Genomic DNA, 22,270 nt, shown 5'->3' with positions numbered 1-22,270 from the left:
CACGAAGAAGCACGCTCGTCGTCTACACGCTCCTCTTGGGGTAGAGTGTGGCAAGCTAGTCTGGTTAACTGTCATCAGTTTTGATAGTCGGAGGCTCTTTTCGTACACGGAGAGAGGACTATTATCGCACACCATGGCGTTAAACCTAATCATCAACACTAGCAACCCGCCTTTAGGTGAGTTGCAACTTTGGTTGAATTTTTAATGAATAATTGGTACCAGTAACCGCTGGCGAGCCTGCTAACTTGCTATTAGCACGGTTACGTGTCCATCAGTGGGATCAAAACACAAACTCATTAGTGGCCATTTAGCCTCTTTTGTACTCGGATATATTTATTTATATTGTTTGTTTGTGGGGGAAAACTCGCGTCAGCTGTTTGGAAAGCTATTGCACCATCTTAGCAAATAAAAACAATGGTAAAATCATCACGATTTGTAATGGAATAGTGTGCGCTGCCTCTGCAAACACTATTACGTCAACAAAATGAATGAACACAACTATAACGCCGTTCTTGGTATGAATTGAAGTCACTTATGTGCTTTAGCATCCTTGAATGGGGCGTGTACGTCTACCAGATAATGATCCTGTAGTCGTGGCACCCAAAACTTAAGCGACAAAACCGCTGCATGAATAATTGTCGCTACTTTTGACCGAAAAGCTCAAATGTTCGACTTAAATTATGGTTAAATCTACGCACATTGTTTTTCCATTCGAAAAAAGAATTTTAACATGAAATGAGCGTGAATGTTTCACTTGTGTTGCATCAGCCTGTAAATCAACCCGGAGGGCAAACAATTGAATTGATGGGTTTAACGAAATTACCGGAAACATGTTCAATTGCACTAAATTAAAACAAAATTTATATAGGGTCAATTAAGAAGAGCATTAAGAGCCCTTAACTTTAAAAGCGTCGTCTCAGCTTTAACAGCGGCTCAACAGCGACACGGAGCTGAGTGAGTATTACATGCTGATGCAAGACCACAAAATTTGGGTTGATGGACGCATAAGGGGGTGAAAGTGCCAAAGACGCGTCTTTTACTAAACTCAGAAAACGCAACGGTGACGTCATCATTACAAATAATTATAATTATAGGAAAAATACTGGTAAGTTGTTTTATATCTAAAACACTCAAATGTAAACCAGCAAGTGTCATGCAAAGCCGCTCGCTCCCACTTGGATGCCACTGCGCCATCAATGCGCAAGACTACAGTCAAACACTGTTTAGTGTGGGGGGGGGGATACATTACAGACCCACTTTTGATATAGAGAGATGATTTTAAATGATTTAACACCTCCTTCACCCTGAAAAACACACTTAACCTTATCAAAACACACATTTTTAAGTATTCCTTGCCACCACTTCTCACATTCTCATTGCCAAGAGTGCCTGAGGAGAATCATTGGTTGTTTCTTATTGAGATCATACTGTCTCTTCAGGAGCCCTCCTGACCGCCGAGCATGTGAAAGGAAGCGTACAGCTGTCAGTGGAGGAAGGCAAGGACACCCGCCTTCACATCTCTGAGTAAGCACGACAACCTCTGTAACCAGCACATTCCATGTAAGAGTTTCAAAGTTGTTTCTTGTCGTCTCTGCAGTGCCATCCAATTCAGTGACGCAAACTCCATCAGCCGATACTTGGCGCGAGTGGCACCGGCTTTGGGCCTCTATGGAGCCAACCTGATGGAGCAGACTGAGGTGTGTGATTGCTTGCAAAATTCTGTCAATTTTCAAAGTTGAAAACTTGCCGTGGAAATTAACAAGAATTATGTGAATAAACAGTAAGAATTTCGTAAACCATAGAGTTTATGAAATTGAACGTTGGCTCTTTATTGGAGAATTGAAATACCGGGAGCAAATATGTTTGAGCATAAATCTAATTTAAACAACCAGATTTCATGCAAGTTCAGTAATACAATGTAAAACAGAGTATGCTCCAATAGAATGCAACACCATATGTTCCTGCACACTGGGAACCCCCCATTTTGTGTGTTAAAATTTAGACTTAAACACATCTTTGGCTTTTTCCTGTGGCTTCATGAAGCGTTGCGTTTGGCATTTGCAGGTGGATCACTGGCTGGAATTCAGCAGTCGGCGTCTTTGCGGCCAGCCCGATTTGGGTGCGTCTCTGACTGAGCTGAACAAGGCCCTGTCTCTGAGAACCTTCCTGGTGGGCCACACCCTCACCCTGGCAGACGTGTCCGTTTGGGCCGCCCTCAAAGGTGAGCGCCTTTAAAAAAAAAAACACAGTCTTGATGAGTTAATTTTTTAAAAATGTATTATAAATTGTTATGGTTTGTCTTCTGAAGGTCACTGTGACTGGCCCAACAAGGGCAAAGACTTCAGCCACGTCAATCGCTGGTTCTCCTTCCTGAGTTCTCAGGTCCCCTTCACTGCCTTGGACAACAAATACACCAGCAAGAAAGCTCCACCAACCAAGTCCAATGTAAGCCACACATTGGAAATAGGTGCCATATGCTCCTTAGTGGGGGGGTTTTTTCCATAATGAATTATGTACAGTACGTCAGAAATTAATGTTCGTCTCATTGTCATGAAATACAATCGACCCACACATATTCTCGGTTCGGCATGCGCAGAATCACATATTCACTTTCTTTTCAATAGTTTTTAGATTTTTCAACAATTATGGATTTTATTTTGTTTGTATTCATTCTTTTGTGATGGATTTCTCATATGCTTGTCAGTCGGAGGGGAAGGATAAGAAGGCCGACGTTGGAAAGTTTGTGGACTTGCCTCAAGCGGAGATGGGCAAGGTGGTTGTTCGATTCCCTCCCGAAGCTAGCGGGTGAGACTCGCCCCCGGCATGCAAAATGCAAAATGTTGTCATCAAATTTTCACATTTTGTCTTTGCTTTCAGGTATTTGCACATAGGCCACGCTAAGGCCGCTTTGCTCAACCAGCACTACCAGGTCACCTTTAAGGGCCAGCTTATCATGCGCTTTGACGACACCAACCCGGAGAAGGAGAAGGAGGACTTTGAAAAGGTGAGAATTGACCAGTGTCCCGTTTTGACAGTGCGTGACATAACTCTGCATCCCCTTAGGTGATCCTGGAGGACGTGGCCATGCTGCAGATCCAACCGGACCAGTTCACCTATACCAGCGACCACTTCAATGTCATCATGCAGCTGGCTGAGCAGCTGATGGCGGAGGGCAAAGCCTACATAGATGATACGCCTCCTGAGCAAATGAAGCTGGAGCGGGAGCAACGTACACAGTCCAAGTGCAGGAATAACAGTGCGTATCAAACACAACACTCCTTTTGCACCACAATGTCACTTTTTTGCCACCCATGAATTCTGTATCTGCGATTGTATTTCCATTCGTCCATCCATAGCAAGCAGTCGCTTCCAGGCAAGCTGCCAGGCTATGTATTTATTTATTATACTCTTATTTATAAATCACTGGTCCGGAATACGTTCAGGAAAAATATTTAAGTCTCACATGCATTTAAAAACGTTTTTTATCTTAATTAAAAAATACATTTTTATATTGTTGATTGGAATTAAAATATATATTATCAAGAAAAGAGGCAGTGCCACTAAAATAGGACTGGGTTTTTTTTTTCAGCTTTGGATCAGAACATGAAGCTATGGGCGGAGATGAAAGCCGGCACAGAGCGTGGTCAGATGTGCTGTATGAGAGCCAAGATTGACATGAACTCCAACAACGGTTGCATGCGAGACCCCACGGTGTACCGCTGCAAGAATGCCCCCCACCCTCGCACGGGAAACACCCACAAGTACTCAAAATAAAACAGTTTTGCAGTTTTATGCGGGGTAATATTTCCAGCCGGATGACCTTGCCTTCGTTCTCTTCCAGAGTCTATCCGACATACGACTTCGCCTGCCCTATCGTGGACAGCAGAGAGAACGTGACGCACGCCCTGAGGACCACCGAATACCACGATCGTGACGAGCAGTACTATTGGTTCATCGACGCGCTGCGCCTCAGGAAGCCGTACATCTGGGAGTATTCCCGCCTCAACCTTAACAACACGGTGCTGTCCAAGCGCAAGCTCACGTGGTTTGTGGAGGAGGGATACGTCGATGGATGGTGAGGTTGGGCTTCTTTCCTAACGCTCACTAGGACATTGCACAAGTTAATGTCAGGGCGACTCTTCCTCAGGGATGACCCCCGCTTCCCCACAGTCAGAGGAGTGCTGAGGAGAGGCATGACCGTGGAGGGCCTGAAACAGTTCATAGCAGCGCAGGTATGTTCATTCCATAGGTGCTGTTGTCCTTAACTCATTCAGTACCAGCCAATTCTAGACCAAGTCTGAAAAGACGTTTAAAAACGTCTTTGGGAGTGAATGAGTTAAAAACCTCAATCTGGCAAATACATTACTGGCCAAATTGGTCATTTATGGGTTTCGAGACGAAGCCGTGCCGCGATTCGCATAAGCAATTGACGCCCCCACTAAAAATGTTTAGACTTGTCCAGAGCAATAATTTCCCCTTTAATATCATTTCAGATGCACGTTTCGGTATTAACCTTAAATGTAGCTAACAGATTATTTGATTTTGTAAACACTTCCACTAACAAGCCGGTTTAAAGCTAGCTCCTCCCTGACATACAAAGCGTATCTCGTCAGTGGAGATGTATCACTTCAACATACTTCCTTGACACAAAACTGTACCATTTTCCGATTTCGACTGACCCTTGTTGCATCTTGTGGCAACTTTTACCAAGGCCAAACAATCCTTAAACGTCGGTTTAAACATGTTGGATTAAATGCCAAGTCTGTTGATGCTTTTCCACTCTAGTTGTCTAGTAACACATACAAGATGTGTAATAGATGTCCACTCAAATGCAATGAGATAAATAAGAAATGGCATTATTTTTTTAAAAGGTAGGAAAATGCATTGACTTGTCATATTTCTAACTGGACACTAAGCATCTCTTTCCATTTGCAGGGTGGATCCAGGTCAGTGGTGAACATGGAGTGGGACAAGATCTGGGCCTTTAATAAGAAGGTACGGCTTCCCTTCTTGTCTTGCGCCATTACACAAAGAATGAGAGAAAACTGGAAACGGCACAAGGTGCTTTTATTTCAAGTTGCCAAACCAGAGTTAAATGGGGGCTCATGTTGAAACTCTTCGTCACAAAGCTAGTTATGGCTTCATCCCTTCATAAACACCCCAACCCCTTAACTCAATAACGTGAGGACCTTTTCTCCTCGCATCCAACAAGACGTACCCTCTCGTTTCTCACATTTACACCCCCAACACCCCCACCACCCCATCCCCACCCCTCATTTGTTTGCTACATGTTTTTTTCTTGGCTGGCTGCTTCACATGTAAATCCAGTATGTTTGAAGTAATAGCCTACTCAAGAGGTGCAGTAAACTGTATATCTTTGTGTGTTTTTCAGCTAGTGTCATGTCAAGACCCATAAGTAGCACTTAAGCAAAAGTAACTACACGTTTATAAAAAAGAATGAAGCGGAAATCACGAGAGACGGTTGATTGAGCTCCTCAATGAGCTATTAAATTAAAAGTAAATGATAACAAAAGAGCATGATTATTTTAAAAGATGCAGTTTTTGATATGTTACATGCACGTTGTAACTTCATCTATGAAGTGAATGAGCTGTCTGTCTGAAAATTCAAATCTGGCCATTGTGCACGAAAGTTTTCCACCGTTGTTTTGGATGAGGATGGTTAAAGCTGGAGAATGACATTGTACTACTTTTGGGAGGGTTTAACTTTGGAGTTTGCACTACCTTTTTCCAACTGTACTTGTGTGCGCATATGTGACGGCATCTCCTCACTCTTATGTGTTTCCAAGCTGCCTGTTAGCTGCGTGAAGGTACTCCTCCTCTCTGCCACATCCTCCCCACCCAACACCCTCCTTCCGTCATTCTGTTTTAGGCTTAGCCGCCGTTTACCGCGGGTGAGATGCAAGAAGGCGACCTCATGCTGTTGAAAGAGCTTGGAACGAATTAAGTTGCTAAAATGGATTGTGGACTGAACAAGCAGCTGTTTTTTTTTTTTTTTTGTCTGTTTGTTTATTTGTTTTTAAACCAGCATGGCGCAGTGATTCACTCATTACGTCTGTTGCCCTCCCCCCACTCCCCTCTAATATGTTTCCTTAAGGATAATTTATTTATTTTATTTTTATGATGTTTAACGCTTCGATCATTGTGTGGATCTGTTAGGTGATTGACCCAGTGGCGCCCAGATACACGGCTCTCTCCAGCTCGTACGTGGTTCCCGTTTCTGTCCCAGAGGCTGCGGAGGAAGTGAAAGAAGTGGCCAAACATCCGAAGGTGTGCAGTTGTCACACACACACACACACATACACACACACGGGCACGCCCATGTGCGCCATGGCTGAGTCTCATTGTTTCTCATAGAATGCCGAGGTGGGCATGAAGCAGGTGTGGTACGGACCCCGAGTGTTGGTAGAAGGAGCGGATGCCGAGACGTTCACGGAGGGTGAGGTGGTCACCTTCATTAACTGGGGCAACCTCATCATCACCAAGATCAACAAGTACGCACCTTAATTGGTCGTCTCATACTGGATTGTGTACTGTACATGCAGAGCAGTGTTAGCTTGGCTACATTTGTGGCTCGGTTTACTTGTACTGTACGTCAAGTCGATTGTGCACCATTTTTGTTCTCAGTCAAGCGACGGCGGAAATATCTGAAGCTCAAATTTGGGCTCAAAACACAAATCAAATAATTGGACTTAGTATATGTGATTCGAGCCACCAAGCGCACAAAGGAGGCTTCTATTTGAGGTGCATTGCTTATTTGTTCAAGTACCCGATGGTTTTCTTAGGGCATGAGTCACTGTTTAAGTGGGAATTATGCTCATGGATCCCCCCCACCTCCCCACCCCACCTCTCCCCTTCTACTCAGGGGGACTGACGGCAAGATCCAGTCCATGGAGGCGCGGCTAGACCTGGACAACAAAGACTATAAGAAGACCACTAAGATCACCTGGCTAACGGAGTGCGCCGGCACCCCTCTCCTGCCCACCATCTGCGTCAACTACCAGCCCCTCATCACCAAAGCGGTCATCACCAAGGACGACAACTTCAAGGATTACATTAACAAAGACAGCAAGGTGACCGTTGGGTCGAATGATCTGAGTGGACGTGGGCTCTATAGTGGACTTCATATGAACATGACTGCGTGGATGTCTTAAGATTGAGGAGAAAATGCTCGGCGACCCCTGTCTGAAGTCTCTGAAGAAAGGCGACATCATTCAACTCCAGAGGCGGGGATTCTACATCTGTGACCAGCCCTACGAGCCAGTCAGGTAAGCGGGAGGAGGAAGCGGATTTTAAAGGGACACTGGCCAAATCAACATGCATGGCTAGATTTGTAGAAGTCAAGCACAGTCAATTGTATAAAATTGTTTCTAAAGTTACTAATTGTGCATGAAAAGTCAACATATTTTCAACATTATCCAAACAAAAAATATGAACCTTTCCCTCCTGTTGTGAAAAAAAAAATCAATATGGAAAAAAATTACAATACAGTATCCCTTCAGGTTTTACAACAAAATCCCAAAGTAGTCGACAATCGTGACTTTCTTCTGCAGTCCTAACAGTTGCAAGGAGAGTCCATGTGTCCTCATCTACATTCCTGATGGTCATGTCAAGGAGATGCCCACTGCCGGGTCCAAGGACAAGGACAAGGGCAAGAGCCAGGCACCCGCCAGCACGGTGAGCATCCCCTTTTGTTTTCGTTTTTCCATTCGACCCTTCGGGTTTAACAAATCTTAGGTCCTGACCTTTCTTCTTAGAAGGCTTCTGCCAAAGCGTCGCCAGCTGCCCCTGCAGCCGCTGCCCCTGCAGCCGCCTCCTCTGTCAAAGTTAGCGAGCTCTTCTCCAGCATCGTCGCTCAGGGTGAAGCTGTCCGCCAGCTGAAGACGGCCAAAGCGCCCAAAGAGGAAGTGGACAAGGCGGTGAAGCAACTTCTTACCCTGAAGGTGAAGCTTTCATCATAGAGTGAACCTTCGCTATTCTTGTGCCTTAAGAACCAGGTCCCAAGGAGAATAGGAAACATTTGCAAATGTGTAAAGTGTAGGAGTGAATAGGGGCGAACAGTTTTCTTAATGTTCAGCTGCCAAAAATTGGGCTTTCTCTTGATGGTTTTACCGAAAATCATAAAATCTTATTCATGATGATTCAATGAGTCTCGTCCTTACTTTTTTTTTCTAGGCTCAATTTAAGGAGCAGACAGGAATGGACTACAAGCCGGGTATGTCTCCTCCTGCCTCCGTCCCAGCTCCAGTTTCCTCGTCAGGAGACTCCGCCCTCTGCCCGTATACGCGCGTCTCTCAGCAGGGCGAGCTTGTCAGGAAACTGAAGGCAGAGCAGGCACCGAAGGTAACTGGCCACAATGTTTTGAACAGTGAAAACGTCAAAAAAAGAACACCACCTGTTTCCATTGGTTGAGTTTTCAAGGTGCTTTCATTTCAAAACATGAAAGTTGACGTCATCATGAAATCTTTGACTGTGTGATTAGAAGTACATTATCTGTGATATTTGTTCCATTCATTTCTACCCACCCCCACGATAGAAGCTCACTGAGCTAAAGTCTCATACAATAATGGTTCAGCGCAAAGCTTTGACTTTTTTTTTTTTTTCTCATTGAGAAAATGGTCATTAAACTCCACAAATTGTACCACTTTTTGCCCGTTCAATTTGGGAGGTTCCGCCTTATTTACATGAGACGCCCATCCATCCCTTTAGTGGTGCTTGTCAGTACTATAGTTGTGCTCATCCTGTCCCTCTTCTGTCCGTCAAGTTCATCCTCCCACTGCCACTTGTCTCATCTTTGGCCGCTGATGTATCATGTCGTCTCGCTAACCGTCGTCTCAGCATCATCGCTCGCGTGGCTTTCACATGTAGTTCTTCCGTCGCAAGCTAATGTATTGATGGTACCAGGACCGGATCGACGAGGCGGTCAAGCAGCTCCTGACGCTCAAGGCCGAGTTTAAAAAGTTGACGGGTCAGGATTACAAACCCGGGATGATCTTGGCGACTGCTTCCACCGCTCCTTCATCAGCCGTGGCCGCATCTTCCTCCTCCCGCTCCTCTTCCTCTTCCTCCTCTTCCTCTTCTTTTGCTTCATCCGTCTTGTACGAGCGTGTCGCACAGCAGGGAGAGCTCGTGCGGAAACTCAAGTCGCAAAAAGCACCCAAGGTATACACATGATTGTTTAAATGAGTGTAAAACTGACATTTCAGTTTTTTCTGAGTTCCAAATGTCATGTAGGGTTCTTTGCCAAGGTTAGTATTTAAGATGGAGAATTCAAACTAAAATTAGGGTTTCAAATGAGAGATTCAAAGCTGAGTTTGGGCTTCAGTTATGATTTAAGGGTTCATGTTTCATACAAGCTTGATGGTTTAGATTTTGGGTTTCAAGCCAAATGCAGGTTTTTAAAGGAAGGACCTAATCCACCTTCCACTCAACAGTCCCATGATTCGGTATTTTCTCTACTCATTTAGGACCAAGTGGACGATGCGGTCAAGCAGCTGCTTGCCCTGAAGGCCGAGTACAAGCAGGCCACCGGTGAGGAGTACAAACCCGGGGCGGCGCCGGCCCAGAAAGCCCCAACTCCACTTCAGAGCGACGTTGCGTCTGCCGCTGCTGGCCTTTTTGAGAAGGTGGCTCAGCAGGGAGAATTGGTCAGGACACTGAAGGCCGAAAAGGCCTCCAAGGTGAGCACAAAGGGTGTGGAAGTAAGCCTGGAGGAAACTCACACGAGAACATGAAGGCCAGACCACGAGCTCGAACTGTGAGGCAGATATGTTCACCTTGTCGTCAATTATTAGTATAGCCAATGATGAACATTTTTAGGAGGGTGGGGGGTGTCAATCACCTGTGTCGTCCCCCCCCCCCACAAGTCTTTACAGAAATTCTTGATCTTGTTAAAATGGGAACCCTTTTGTGAAGAAAGCCACACATCACGGAGGTTGTCTGTTTCAGGATCGAGTGGACGAAGCCGTGAAGACATTGCTGGACCTGAAGAGCAAATACAAAACGCTCACCGGGCAGGAGTACAAACCGGTAGCGGCGGCCGGTGGCGAGGACAAGAACCGCAAGGAGAGGGAGAACAAGTCTGAGAAACAGGGAGGAGGAGGAGCTGCCGGAGGAGCTAAGAAGGGGAAAGGAGACAAGGCAAGTCAGGGGAAGGATCCGGCCGGAGGAGCCGGAGGAGCCGGAGGAGCCGGAGGAGCGGGAGACGGTCAAGGACCCAAGAAGCAAACGCGGTGAGAGCTTCGAGCCTGTACAGGGGACAGGCGAGGGGTGGCCAACGTATTGCCGTTCCGTCCTCCAATCCGCCACACAGAGCATTTATTTTGCTAACTGTCCTGTAATATATTTTTTCTCTTCCTAAAATTAGTTGACTAAATTATAGCTTCAGTTGTATATATTTTTTCATTTAAAATTAGTTAATTGATTATAAATAATAACATATTATTGTTTAAAAAGCATTCAAATGTAACATTTAATGTTTTGTCTTATTAAATAATTAGTTCATAAAAAGAATGTTTTTAGCCTCATTTTAAATGTTTTAAAAAGCAAATGTGGCCGATGAGCACAAGTTTATGGGTGCTCCCTTTTTTTCTTCAGAACCTGGGTTTCCGAAAGCCAAACTCAATGCAGTAGGGAGGGGCGACGCGAGCGTTGGGTCATTTGCATTCAGACTGCAGCGCCCCCTTAAAACGGGTTGAGTTCAGCAAGGCAAAAAAACAGGACTGAGTCATTCAGCAAAATTCTTGTTTCTTGGGGTATTTTGACAAAAAGAACAGGTGAAGACACTGTGGACATGTATTAAAATATGTAAGGAGGTGACTGACATGTCTCGTTTAAATCATATAATACTTTCATGTAGCGGAAAGTAGTCCTCAAAATTTGCTCTCGGAAAAAAAAAACGTATTTTTTTCCCCTTACCTCTTCTAATTTAAATCTGCCTTCATTCTTTTTCAGTTTGGGACTCGAAGCTAAGAAAGAGGAGAACCTGGCAGACTGGTACTCGCAGGTACATTCTAATATGTTCACCGACCACAGCATTAGGTACACATTTAGCAACGTAGTTCTGATGGCATTCAATGCCCGTGTGTAAATTTTCCTCAACCAGGTGATCACCAAGGCGGAGATGATTGAATACTACGACGTGAGCGGTTGCTATGTGCTGCGCCCGTGGTCCTTTGCCATCTGGGAGGCCATCAAGGACTTCTTTGACCGTGAAATCAAGAAGCTGGGTGTGGAGAACTGCTACTTCCCCATGTTCGTCTCACAGGCGGCCCTGGAGAAAGAGAAGACGCACATTGAGGACTTTGCTCCAGAGGTAAACGAGCACGGCAATAGAATCAGAAGCTTACGCATCGATGAACAACTCCAGCATTGTTGTCAACCAATTGCCTTGTTTTGCAGGTTGCCTGGGTGACGCGCTCAGGGAAGACGGAGCTGGCAGAACCCATTGCCGTCAGACCCACCAGCGAGACAGGTCAGACATCCATTAATGATACACTTTTTTCAGTATACATGCCATTTCGCTCCATTTAGCTCACTTTTCCGACAATGTCAAACATTTCCAGAATTTTAAGTGTTTTAGTGTAGATTTATGTCAATAAGTAACGCTTTACTGCAACACACTGCCTGCACTGACTAAAGTTTACAAAAAGCTGAAGGAATTTAAGGAGCAGCTAAGTATTTGAAAGCTGAGCCAAAAATAACTTGGGTTTGAGGCACGCACACACACACACACACACACACACAAAAGCTATCTGCTTAAATTGCCAATTTTGTTGTGTTTTTCTCCCCTCGCGTGGCTTTTTCAGATATCTGTTTGGCTAAAATTGCCGTCTTTTTTTCCGCACGCCTGCCAGTGTACTTTTTTTTAAACAGTACCTATGAAATAAGAACTACAAATGACATGCTTTTGTGTTTCAGTGATGTATCCAGCCTATGCCAAATGGGTCCAGTCCCATCGAGATCTGCCAATCAAGCTCAACCAGTGGTGTAACGTAGTGGTCAGTCGACAAATTTCCAATGCTGTTCTCTCGGTCTATTGAAGTTAGGCAGTGTGAAATCTCACCTCTTTACCCTTCTCTCATCTTGCAGAGATGGGAGTTCAAACACCCCCAGCCCTTCCTGAGGACTCGTGAGTTCTTGTGGCAGGAAGGCCACACCGCCTTTGCTACCAAAGAGGAGGCCGCTAAAGAGGTAACCAGGCTTGGCTTATAGATCTGCCCCGGGAGGTTCTTTCAGAAATGATTCCTGTCGCGCGAGGCGGTTTGTATATTTTATTGATTAATTTGAATTTCTTTTTTGGGGGTGTTTTTCGAATGGACCCATCATTCTGAACAGCGTTCCTCCCTTTCTGTATTCCATCCTTTATTAACCGCAAAGTAGCCACAAAAAAAAGTATTTACCGGGACTTTCGCACAACAAAATGATGCGCCGGGCTGTATTTTGATGACCAAAAGGCGCACTTAAAAGTCTTCAATTTTCTTGTATATGTGTTAGATACAGAAGTAGCACCCATAACTGCCACTGCACCCTTTAATACGGTGCGCCATATGGTCGTGAAAATACGGTAATGACATACTGTACATGGAAAAAGCTGTTAAAAGCATTTGAGATATTTTACATGAGCATTGCACTTGATAGGTCATTTAAATTATCCTTAAAGAGTAGATTTTGGTGGTATTGTTTTGTTAATCGTCTGAACAGATAGCGTCACCTTGGACTGTTTTCCACTTGGCTTTGTTAGGTGCTTCAGATCCTGGACCTGTACGCCAGAGTGTATGAGGAGCTGATGGCCATCCCGGTGGTGAAAGGCAGGAAGACTGAGAAGGAGAAGTTTGCAGGAGGCGATTACACCACCACCGTGGAGGCCTTCATCTCCGCCAGTGGCCGAGCCATCCAAGTACACGTTCATCCCAACGGGAGCTCGCTGGCTCGTCGTCTGAATTGGCTTGCTAACTTTGTGTTTGCCGCCTGCCGCAGGGCGCCACATCCCACCATCTCGGTCAGAACTTTTCGAGAATGTTCGAGATCACGTTCGAAGACCCGAAGAAGCCTGGCGAGAAGCAGCTGGCCTTCCAAAACTCTTGGGGCCTTACCACCAGGACCATCGGCGTCCTCACCATGGTGCACGGAGATAACAGGGGGCTGGTGCTGCCACCCAGAGTGGCCTGCCTTCAGGTAGACATGCTACACCGTACTTCATCTTCAACTGAAGTCACTTAGATGTAAGAAGGCGTTTGTTCTAAAAGCTCATGAGATACGTTACATCTACAATGTTGCAACACTGTTCAACTGCGATTTCAATTTCAAAACTCTGGCTTTCAATCGATGTCCTCTCCCTCGTTGCTCAGGTTGTCATCATTCCATGTGGAATCACAGCATCGCTGGCAGAGCAGGAAAAGGACGCGCTGATGAACCAGTGCGACATTTACGTCAACAGGCTGCAAGCCGCTGACATCAGAGTAAAGACCGACATTCGGGACAACTACTCACCAGGATGGAAGTTCAACCACTGGGAGCTTAAGGTACAAAATCACCACTTGAACAGAACCCATTCATTGCAAATTGGTAAAAAAAAAAACCAATGCCTTGATTTGTTCCGCCAGGGCGTTCCCATCCGTCTGGAAGTGGGCCCGAAGGATATGCAGCAGCGCCAATGCGTCGCTGTGAGGAGAGACACCGGCGAGAAAGTAACCATCCCAGAGGCCGAGGTGGAGAAGAAACTGGCTGCCATGTTGGAGGACATTCAGAGCTGCTTGTTCGCTAAGTAAGATGTACTTGTACGTTGGTAGAACATTGACACTCACTCGCTTCTACACCGACCAGTATTTACTGGCCTGTTTGGTGATCATTTGAGAAGGGCTTTAGAATTAAAAAAAAAAAGAATAAAATTGAATTTTAATTGTTGCGAGAGGAGCTGGAAAGGTCACTTAATATCATGACCGAACCAACCTCTCTCTGTTAACACCCATGTATTAGTGTAAGCAGTGTACAAAGGCAGGATCTGAACTACGGAAGGCGCTGAAAATAAATTGGGGGGGGGGGGGGGGGATGCATTTCAATTATGAAACACCCAGACAATCTGAAAACGGAAATACACACTGACATGTTGATCTCTCATCTCATCATTAAACTTTTCAAACGCAAATGTTTTCAGTCTACGGGACAAATAACCGACTCTGCCTCAATAGTCGGTTACTGTTGGAGTTCCATAAAAAAGTGAGAAAAGCAAATGCCAACAAATGAAGTCTCCTCGCCGGAATTCCAAAGAAAACAGCACATTGATGAAAAGAATGCGGTTCACATGTCACATGTTACGGCAACGGTGGCCCAAAGCAGCATATAAACCGATGTTCAGTGATTACAAATGAACATAAAGTCTTTTTTTTTTTTTTAACAGAGCGTCAAATGACCTGAAGAGTCACTTGGTGGCTGCAGACACGATGGAGCAATTCCAGAAGGAACTGGACTCTGGCAAGGTGAGGAGCAAGCACCACCCCGCCCAGAGGGAGTCCCTGTCCTCAATCACACGAGTTATTAACAAAATGCACACACGTTCCCATTTTTAATGTGTGTACTTGTGTTTTTTACTCAGTCCTGTGTTACTCAAATCGAATGAGAACACCACTTTTAAAGATTTTCCTGAGCCTCGGCCTTTATCCTGTGGTTTGGGGAGCCTTGAGAGTCAGCCGACATTCAGGCCTTAGTCAATGAGTGAGGGGAAAGATTCTATGTAACCTCCTTATCACATCTCGTTCCATATGGCAGATTGTCCAGATCCCGTTCTGTGGTGGCATGGAGTGCGAAGACTGGATCAAGAAAACCACTGCCAAGTATGTAAACGTGTTCTCTCTCTCTCTCCTCCTTTTGCCTTTTAGGAGTGCTAATAGTTTTTTTTTTTTTGTATCAGGGATCAGGACCTGGAGCCAGGAGCGCCATCCATGGGTGCCAAGAGTCTGTGCATCCCCTTCTCACCACTCAAGACGCTGCAGCCCGGTCAGCTGTGTGTCTGCGGCAAGGCACCAGCTCAGTACTACACCATGTTTGGACGTAGCTATTGAAGATGCCGTTATTGTAGCAGTAAAGGGCTTTTTATTTACTTGCTTTCATCTCCTCCTTTTTGTATTGTATCTCCCGTGGGCAGGTTTTCAATGGCACTTGTATTCTTCTATCACTTAGGTATGTTTTTTTTTTCTATTTTAATGAAAATCATGTTATTGGACAAAAGGGTGAGAGAAACCATGAAACCATTTAAACTCAAACACATGTGAGAGAAAATACGGCTAAAGAAATGGTGAATAATGAATAAATACTGCCATATTCATCATGGGGAAACAGTCATGTCATAAACTCCACCTCTCTCAGGTAATGTAATTTTGGATTTTTTTTCCATCCAGCTCCCTTCTGCGTTGGTTTGCAGTAAAAAAAAATACATCTTGTCGATCTGCAGCAGCCCAATTATGATGTACAGTTGACTGTGTTACTTTAAAAGCCAGCTGTGTATCCTCTGGAGTCACAATTTAAACAACTTGGCGAGATCATAAACTTATTTCTGTGGCATTTTTCTTGTTCTTGTTATTTTTAGAGTGTTTTAGAGTTTAAGTTTACCTTGACTTTAAAACAAAATTATATGAAAAAAGGGTTGGCATTTAAAACAAAATTATTTGAAAAAAAGGGTTGGCACGTGGCTGATTTACCTACACGAGCACAGAACTGATCTTGTCAAACTTGTGGCGACCACATTTTTAAATGAGAACACTTGACACTACTTTCAAGGCGTAAAGTACTGACTTTTGCTGCGGAATATGTCTGAACAAACGTATGCTTTTTCTCACTGTAAATATTGCGTTATAATATATATTAATAATACATTAAATGCATTTCACAAAACTAATGCTTTTATTGCTGCGGGTCTTTCGGGGCGGGGCTATGAGACGGAACCAGGAAACAATCAGTCGAGCTTGACTTCTTCACTTCGATACCTCCGCCCCCGCCGAAGGCGTCCGACTCGGAGCCGAGTGTCGACGATCACCAACGAACTATATTTAACATGACATGCAGGTACTAAGGTAAATTCCCCGAGACAAAATGAGCGACAGAGGTCTATCGGACGAGTTGGTGGCGGCGGCGTGTAAAGATGGAGACCCCATTACCAAGGTAAGGATGGTTGTTTTCGCCGTTTTGACGCGGGAGTTAAGTTTTTTTTCTGGTCTGTCAAACCCTCAGACTTGGGGTTGGCCATACCCCATTTCTCGGTGACAGGATGCCTGCGTCCAATATCGGACACGGCCAATTTTGTCGCGTGCGTGTCACACAGAATCGCTCTTTTTGAAATAAAAGTGCAATTTATTTGTGTAGGGTTATGACGATCGTGTTTGTTTAGTCGTACAAAAATGGTCAACATTTTGACAAGAAGGCAGGCGGCAAGTGGGAGTTAGCATTACGAAGCTAACTTAAGTGACGGGCCAGCTAGCCTAGCACTTGTTAGACTTAAAAAGAGAATAACTTCGAAATATTCACCAAACTCTCAACATCCGCGGTACAATTTTTACACATTAATAAAATGATCACAATTCCACAGTTCTCGCGACATCATTCTGGCAAATTGGAGCAGTGTGACTTTTTTATCATGTCAATAGTTTTAAAAAAAAGTTCTGGTCTTGCAATGCTCCGACTTTGTTTTTGTAACGTTTCTTTCATAAATGTGTCACTATATTCTAATAACTTCGTTTCTGAGACGTACTCATTTTTCCCCCAGCAGTCTTTCAACTTTATTCCTCGAACATGTTTCTTGTAATAGTGTGACTTTCTTCTCCTAACATAAGAACTTAATTCTGGCTACAGTACGACTTTTAATGGTAGAACTTTTTTTCTGAAACTGTATGAAATTTTTCATGTAACATTTTAAACTTTAGTCATGAAACTGTTGTACTTTCAGTATTCCTACTTCTTTGTCCTCCATTCTTTTTGTAATATTGTGACTTTCCTCTTGATTTCACGACATTTTTTTCTGACAATATTACAAGTATTCCTACTCTGTAAATTCACAACTTCTTTGCTGAGGTCTTCTCAACTTTGCCCTATTCGGGGGTTAACAATTTGAAAGAGCCTTGTCCAATTTTAAGGCTTGCTACCTTGCAATTTGTCACTCCACGCGCACACACACACACGGACACAGAAGTGGGAATGGTTGTTGGTTCCATGTGTACACTCACACCGAGATGCCATTTGGCCACATGCCATTTTTCACAAGCTCGTGTCAGAATATGGCATTTTGTTTGCCTCTGTTTTTCCACTCCTCCTTTGAAAAAGATTCAGTTGGTCCTCTCGTTGTATATGAAGTACGTAAAAACTCAATTCCTTTTTGTCGTGTAGGATTTCATGATGCAGCAGACGATGCTGCGAGTCAAGGATCCAGTTAAATCCTTGGATTTCTACACCAGGATCCTCGGCATGACGTGCGTATTAATTCAATAGGTACTCGTTTGAATGAACCTCTCTGAGTTCAATGTTGCGCCGGACACAATTTCTGCCCAGTCTGTTGCAGAGGTTCGACTTCCCCTCCATGCGCTTCTCCCTCTTCTTCCTGGGATACGAAGACAAGAACGAGATCCCCGCCGACGTGAAGGAGCGCACTTCCTGGACTTTCTCCCGCAGGGCCACCATCGAGTTGACGCAGTAAGGTTGACTGTAAATTTTATTTTTAATTTTTTTAAGAGAGAGAGCAGCACACGACTTGTGGCACCGTCAATCTAACACTCCTTGTGGTTTGAAATAGGCTCCACAGGTCCTGGAAGCTTGAGTAGCTTGGGTTTCCTCCATTTTTGATTCATGTTGCGCCTCTTTTCTAGTAACTGGGGTTCGGAGTCTGATGAAAGCCAGTCATACCACAACGGAAACTCGGATCCACGTGGCTTCGGTAGGTTTGGGCATCATTGAAGCAAGAGCATTTCAAACTACTAACGCAATTCATTGTTAAGATTTTAAGACATTTTTTTCTTTGTCCCATCCGAAAAAAATCATGTAGCAAATACGCTGTTGCACAATGAAATTATTAAGTGTATTGACAGTGTTTTCTTTTTTTTTTTTTAAGTAGTGTCCCTCCGTTCATTTTTATTTATTTTTTTGGTACAGGTGAGGCAAGGTGACGTCGGCAAAATAGTTGCAGCTTGGGAACCGCATGCCGCGGTTTTCCAACGGCTAGATAAAGCACCGATTTTTATTCCTTTTTTTGTCGATGAATGCGTTCGTGCTGTCTGTGTCTTAGCAGATATGAGTCACTTCTTTGAATAGAAACGAAAGAAAAAGCAAAACACATTGATTTGTGTTCACGTTACTTTCGACAGGGCACATCGGCATCGCGGTGCCGGACGTCAACCGGGCCTGCAAGCTGTTCGAAGAGCAAGGCGTCACCTTCGTCAAGAAACCAGACGACGGTGAGATGTTTGAAATTGACTTGAAAATGGTGTTTCCCCCCATCTTCATTGTGCCTGTGTGCATATTTTACTTTTCAAAAAATCTCAGGCCACCAAATAAAATGCCACAAAAGTACAAAAACGTTTATGTTGTTGGGTTTTTATTCTTTTTCTTTTTTTTAATCTTCCAGGTAAAATGAAAGGACTGGCCTTCATTCAGGATCCCGATGGCTACTGGATCGAGATCCTGAGCCCCAACAATATGATTTCCATCACCTCCTAAAAAAAAAAAAAAAAGAGGATGGGAGCAGTTTCATGGAGTTTACGGGAAGCGTTTAGTTGTGGAGCACAGTGTGAGAAAATAATCAAAACGTCAAGTTGGAAGCATGCAAGCCGCTCCAGAATATGATATATAATACATTTAGATTAAATGCATACATTTTTGTGTTCTGAAATAAATTTAATTTGTGTGAAACTACAGAATGTAAATTGTGATAAGCTGCTGTTGCGAAGAAATATGAGAGCTGGCGTTCAAATACAAATGAGAACATTTTCCTCTGGTGCTTTTCAAAATAAAATATATAACCCTCTTGCTTTTGTTTTGTATTCTTATGCCAAGCAGTTTTGTTTTGAAAACGTATGTCCGGATCGAGTGGTTGTTCTCTGTCTGCCCGCCCTGGTCCTGGTTTCGATCATTACTGATTTGCGACCGGGAAACAAAAACATGTCTGACGTTCTGTTCGATTCCCCGACGCGCGTTACCAAGGCTTGGGTCGCTCTCAGAAGACTCGACAAAAACGGTTTGTTGTTTCACGTTCGGTGTCATACTCAATTTAACAATCAAGAAATTTCCTCGCATTTGAGATCCGTGCTCGGTGCCGTCGTCATAGCAACCATCAGCGAGATCCCATGGTTTGTATTAACCTGTACTCATAATAAACAGTAAATAACGGGCATCGTTAAATGCAAATGGTTCTTAAAAGTTCTGTTTCGAGTAAGCAGTTAACGAAGAAAGTTTTTCTCCATGCTCCAAGTCAACAGCTGCATTTGATGGGCAAGTGCTCTTGTCCACCCAACAAGTCCGGTGAAGGGGTTTCCGATTAGGAACGCTGTTCCAAAGTCATTCGGATTTGGACTAAATGCATAGTCAATCTAAATGAAAAAGAATTTTAACGCGAAAAACTGAGCGTGCTTCTTGTGACAAGTGATGAATGCCCATGTTCATGTAGTACTAAGTAGAATTCAAAAGGCTCATGAATGGTGTATCTTGCAGATGACAGAGTTGTGGCGCTGCGTGAGGTGTCAATTCCTCAGGCGGTCGACATGTCCTCCATCGTACAGGTGCCCCCCCCCCCTGTTGTTTATGTTGCTTTTGACTGCAACGCACACACACATACTACAGTCAGACTAAAGCGTCTTCACCTGTTCTCATCCTCTCCAGATCATCGCCTCGTCCTTCAACCTGAACTCTTCAGATGTTGTATTCAAGGTAGGCTTCACACACGTCATATGTTTTGTATTTACTCAATCAATGACTTGGATGTGCGTTCAGATAAGAAACCAGCGTGGATGTCTGATCCCTCTGAACAGTTCCATCCCAGCAAACAGCAAGCACACGTATGTATTTGTTTCATCTTAATGCATGATCTTGGATTCACGTTTGAAGGGGAGGTGGTGGTGGTGGTGGTGGTGGTGGTGGGGGGGGGGGGGGGGGGTATCCACACCCAGTTCCAATCAATCAAGCAAATTTTATTCATAGAGCAATTTTCACACAAAAAAAGCAGCTCAAAGACATTGATTGGATGGCAGCATCTTATTCTCCAAAACCTGGATGTACTTTCGAGCATTGATGGTGCCTTCACAGATGTGCACCTTCTTTTTTTCGTTGGCCCCCGGAGGACACGACGTCGGCAATTTTCCAAAACAATTTGAAATATGCACTCGTCAGACCACAGAAGACCTTTCCACTCTGCATCAGTCCATCTTTGATGAGCTCGGGCCCAGAGAAGCCTGTGGCGTTTGGGTGTAATGTTTCCCAACCCTGCTATACATGATCAAGACCAATGTTGTTTCTCTTCACAGGCCCTACTTGCTTGAGGTAGCCAAGATCTTTCAGCATGGTAACATCACACAAGACACACATCATGAAAATATACTCATGAAAAATATCGAGAGAGAGAGAGAGAGAGAAAATTTCTTAAAGGGGCAGTCACCGCATGCAGAATTTAAATATGATCGTGAATGTAGAATCAACATCATCACAATAACTCAGTTACCAACTAACTGGTCAAGGACAATAAGACCATGGATTTTGTGGCATTCAACACACATATACACACACACACACACACACACACACTAGTGAGCAGAGCAATGTGTGGGATGTGCTCCATTTGCATGCCTCCAATGGGGGGGAAAAAAATCACAAAGTGAAGGAAAAACGTTTTTAAGAGTTTTATCATAATATTGGTATATGCGCAAATGTCTGGTCACTTATAAGACGTCAGAATTTCATTACTATGCTACATTTTTATGAAGCTTGGGTGATTTTGATTAGGACACCAAAGGCACTTCATCATGATACTGACCCAAAGATGCATTGCATTTATTTATTTTACAATATTATTGTATTCAAGTTTTGTTCTTCTTTTGTTTTTAGTGCATCCCAACCCTAAAAGTATCCCCATGACTGTGATCAACAAGAGCGTGAAGACCAGACTGCACTCTGTCGACAAGAGGGTACGCGGCTGCCAAAAATTCAGATGTGAAACATTATCTGAAATGTATGGCTGTAATGTCTTACGTGTCCAAATTGCCCTTTAATTGTTTAAGATGTGAAATAGCAAAAAACAATACTGATCATTTCTTTTGTAAATATTAATGTTTTAATATATTGAATTCAATTCAATTACAAGTTTATTGTCAAATGTGCTCTATGTCTAACATACAGCACAGATGAAATGTCTTAGGTTTTAATCATTTTTATCATTTATCATTAATCATTTAATCATATATTTCTATTAGGTGAAATGATTTTTTTAAGTATTGAATTGTTGCAGATCCAGAGACTTGAGGAGCTTCTGCCTCAAATCAAATTGAGACGCAGTGAAAAACTGAACCAGGTAAATGAAAACAATGTCATTTGTAGATCATCGTCTCTTTTTTTTTAAATCATATGTTCATATTTTCCTTTTTCACTGTGCTCTCAGGAGATTGAATGTCTGAACCAGAAGTTGATGTTTCTTCACAAGAGAATGCAGGTAAGTGAAGATTGTTTACACGAGAGGCGCTTCATTCAGTTAAGTGTCTAAAAAATCTTGCCTGCTCCGTTACAGGTGGTAGACTCACTCACGTGGAAGGGAATGCTAGCCCGGGCGCCTCTGTGGTGAACCATCCACTGACACCTGTTAATCAAGTGGTCATGTCAAACATTAAAGATGGCCCAGCAAAGCTTGCTGTACATTTTCTTTTTAAATAAAGATATTCTAGTTTCATTGTGTTGTGATTCTTTCAAGTAATAAATAAATGGCCAGTAAATTAAATAATTGGAATGTAAAACAATTGCAAGTGAAAAAAATATTACATTCTCAATGTTCTTTTGCACTACATTAAAATGAAATATAACTGGAAAAATTAGATAATATATATTATATAAAGAATGAATTAATACAGTATTTCCATTTATTAATAGGTCAGGAATCATCAGAAATATTGGAATATTTAATTACATAAATATGTATTTTATAAATGTCAAACTTTTAAATGCTTCTTTTTAAAATAGACAATACATTTTTTTTGCGCACAGCTGCGTTGGCTCTTTTTGTGTTCTCATATAATCC

The 22,270-nt window shown here is 43.5% G+C and overlaps 3 protein-coding genes across 7 annotated transcripts; all 3 read left to right on the top strand.

Moving 5' to 3' along the window:
• Window positions 1–24: 24 nt before the first annotated feature.
• eprs1 (glutamyl-prolyl-tRNA synthetase 1) lies at window positions 25–15,576 on the top strand. Of its 5 annotated transcripts, none has more exons than XM_086107588.1 (35): window positions 25–176; window positions 1,440–1,524; window positions 1,598–1,697; window positions 2,065–2,221; window positions 2,309–2,445; window positions 2,705–2,805; window positions 2,878–3,004; window positions 3,064–3,256; window positions 3,590–3,761; window positions 3,842–4,075; window positions 4,148–4,232; window positions 4,936–4,995; window positions 5,808–5,828; window positions 6,178–6,288; window positions 6,376–6,512; window positions 6,884–7,091; window positions 7,174–7,286; window positions 7,572–7,695; window positions 7,779–7,961; window positions 8,194–8,361; window positions 8,923–9,180; window positions 9,486–9,698; window positions 9,967–10,250; window positions 10,972–11,023; window positions 11,123–11,332; window positions 11,419–11,491; window positions 11,938–12,017; window positions 12,109–12,210; window positions 12,761–12,916; window positions 12,997–13,194; window positions 13,368–13,541; window positions 13,623–13,783; window positions 14,417–14,495; window positions 14,785–14,849; window positions 14,927–15,576. In XM_086107588.1, the coding sequence occupies exons 1-35, from the start codon at window positions 134–136 to the stop codon at window positions 15,075–15,077; spliced, it is 4,815 nt and encodes a 1,604-aa protein (XP_085963714.1). In that variant the 5' UTR covers window positions 25–133; the 3' UTR covers window positions 15,078–15,576. The 5 variants fall into 5 exon arrangements, with proteins under 5 accessions (XP_085963714.1, XP_085963713.1, XP_085963716.1 ...); XM_086107587.1 differs by having other exon boundaries at window positions 7,776–7,961; XM_086107590.1 differs by lacking the exon at window positions 5,808–5,828.
• Window positions 15,577–15,983: 407 nt separating this feature from the next.
• On the top strand, window positions 15,984–19,021 carry glo1 (glyoxalase 1). Its single transcript, XM_086107594.1, has 6 exons — window positions 15,984–16,173; window positions 17,392–17,474; window positions 17,554–17,694; window positions 17,868–17,935; window positions 18,363–18,452; window positions 18,623–19,021. The coding sequence occupies exons 1-6, from the start codon at window positions 16,105–16,107 to the stop codon at window positions 18,712–18,714; spliced, it is 543 nt and encodes a 180-aa protein (XP_085963720.1). The 5' UTR covers window positions 15,984–16,104; the 3' UTR covers window positions 18,715–19,021.
• Window positions 19,022–19,097: 76 nt separating this feature from the next.
• LOC147207934 (uncharacterized) lies at window positions 19,098–21,925 on the top strand. The gene is made up of 9 exons (XM_086107595.1): window positions 19,098–19,231; window positions 19,705–19,772; window positions 19,873–19,920; window positions 19,984–20,048; window positions 20,514–20,551; window positions 21,091–21,170; window positions 21,491–21,553; window positions 21,641–21,691; window positions 21,767–21,925. The coding sequence occupies exons 1-9, from the start codon at window positions 19,156–19,158 to the stop codon at window positions 21,818–21,820; spliced, it is 543 nt and encodes a 180-aa protein (XP_085963721.1). The 5' UTR covers window positions 19,098–19,155; the 3' UTR covers window positions 21,821–21,925.
• Window positions 21,926–22,270: the final 345 nt, after the last annotated feature.

This window comes from Hippocampus guttulatus, chromosome 3 (assembly GCF_054856545.1).
Source record: "Hippocampus guttulatus isolate MCC_2025c chromosome 3, RoL_Hgut_1.0, whole genome shotgun sequence".
NCBI classification, from domain to species: Eukaryota; Metazoa; Chordata; class Actinopteri; order Syngnathiformes; family Syngnathidae; genus Hippocampus; species Hippocampus guttulatus.
Note: the sequence above shows the minus strand (reverse complement) of the source record. Positions and strands in the feature narration are given on the sequence as shown.

Excerpts from the sequence above, each read along its gene's own strand:
- eprs1 (XM_086107587.1), top strand. The coding sequence starts at position 134 with ATGGCGTTAAACCTAATCATCAACACTAGCAACCCGCCTTTAG. Across the intron at positions 2,446-2,704 it reads CTCCACCAACCAAGTCCAAT|TCGGAGGGGAAGGATAAGAA; the intron begins GTAAGCCACACA and ends TATGCTTGTCAG. Across the intron at positions 3,005-3,063 it reads AGAAGGAGGACTTTGAAAAG|GTGATCCTGGAGGACGTGGC; the intron begins GTGAGAATTGAC and ends GCATCCCCTTAG.
- LOC147207934 (XM_086107595.1), top strand. The coding sequence starts at position 19,156 with ATGTCTGACGTTCTGTTCGATTCCCCGACGCGCGTTACCAAGGCTTGG. Across the intron at positions 21,171-21,490 it reads TGCACTCTGTCGACAAGAGG|ATCCAGAGACTTGAGGAGCT; the intron begins GTACGCGGCTGC and ends GAATTGTTGCAG. Across the intron at positions 21,692-21,766 it reads TTCTTCACAAGAGAATGCAG|GTGGTAGACTCACTCACGTG; the intron begins GTAAGTGAAGAT and ends GCTCCGTTACAG.
- glo1 (XM_086107594.1), top strand. The coding sequence starts at position 16,105 with ATGAGCGACAGAGGTCTATCGGACGAGTTGGTGGCGGCGGCGTGTAAA. Across the intron at positions 16,174-17,391 it reads ATGGAGACCCCATTACCAAG|GATTTCATGATGCAGCAGAC; the intron begins GTAAGGATGGTT and ends TTTGTCGTGTAG. Across the intron at positions 17,936-18,362 it reads CTCGGATCCACGTGGCTTCG|GGCACATCGGCATCGCGGTG; the intron begins GTAGGTTTGGGC and ends TACTTTCGACAG.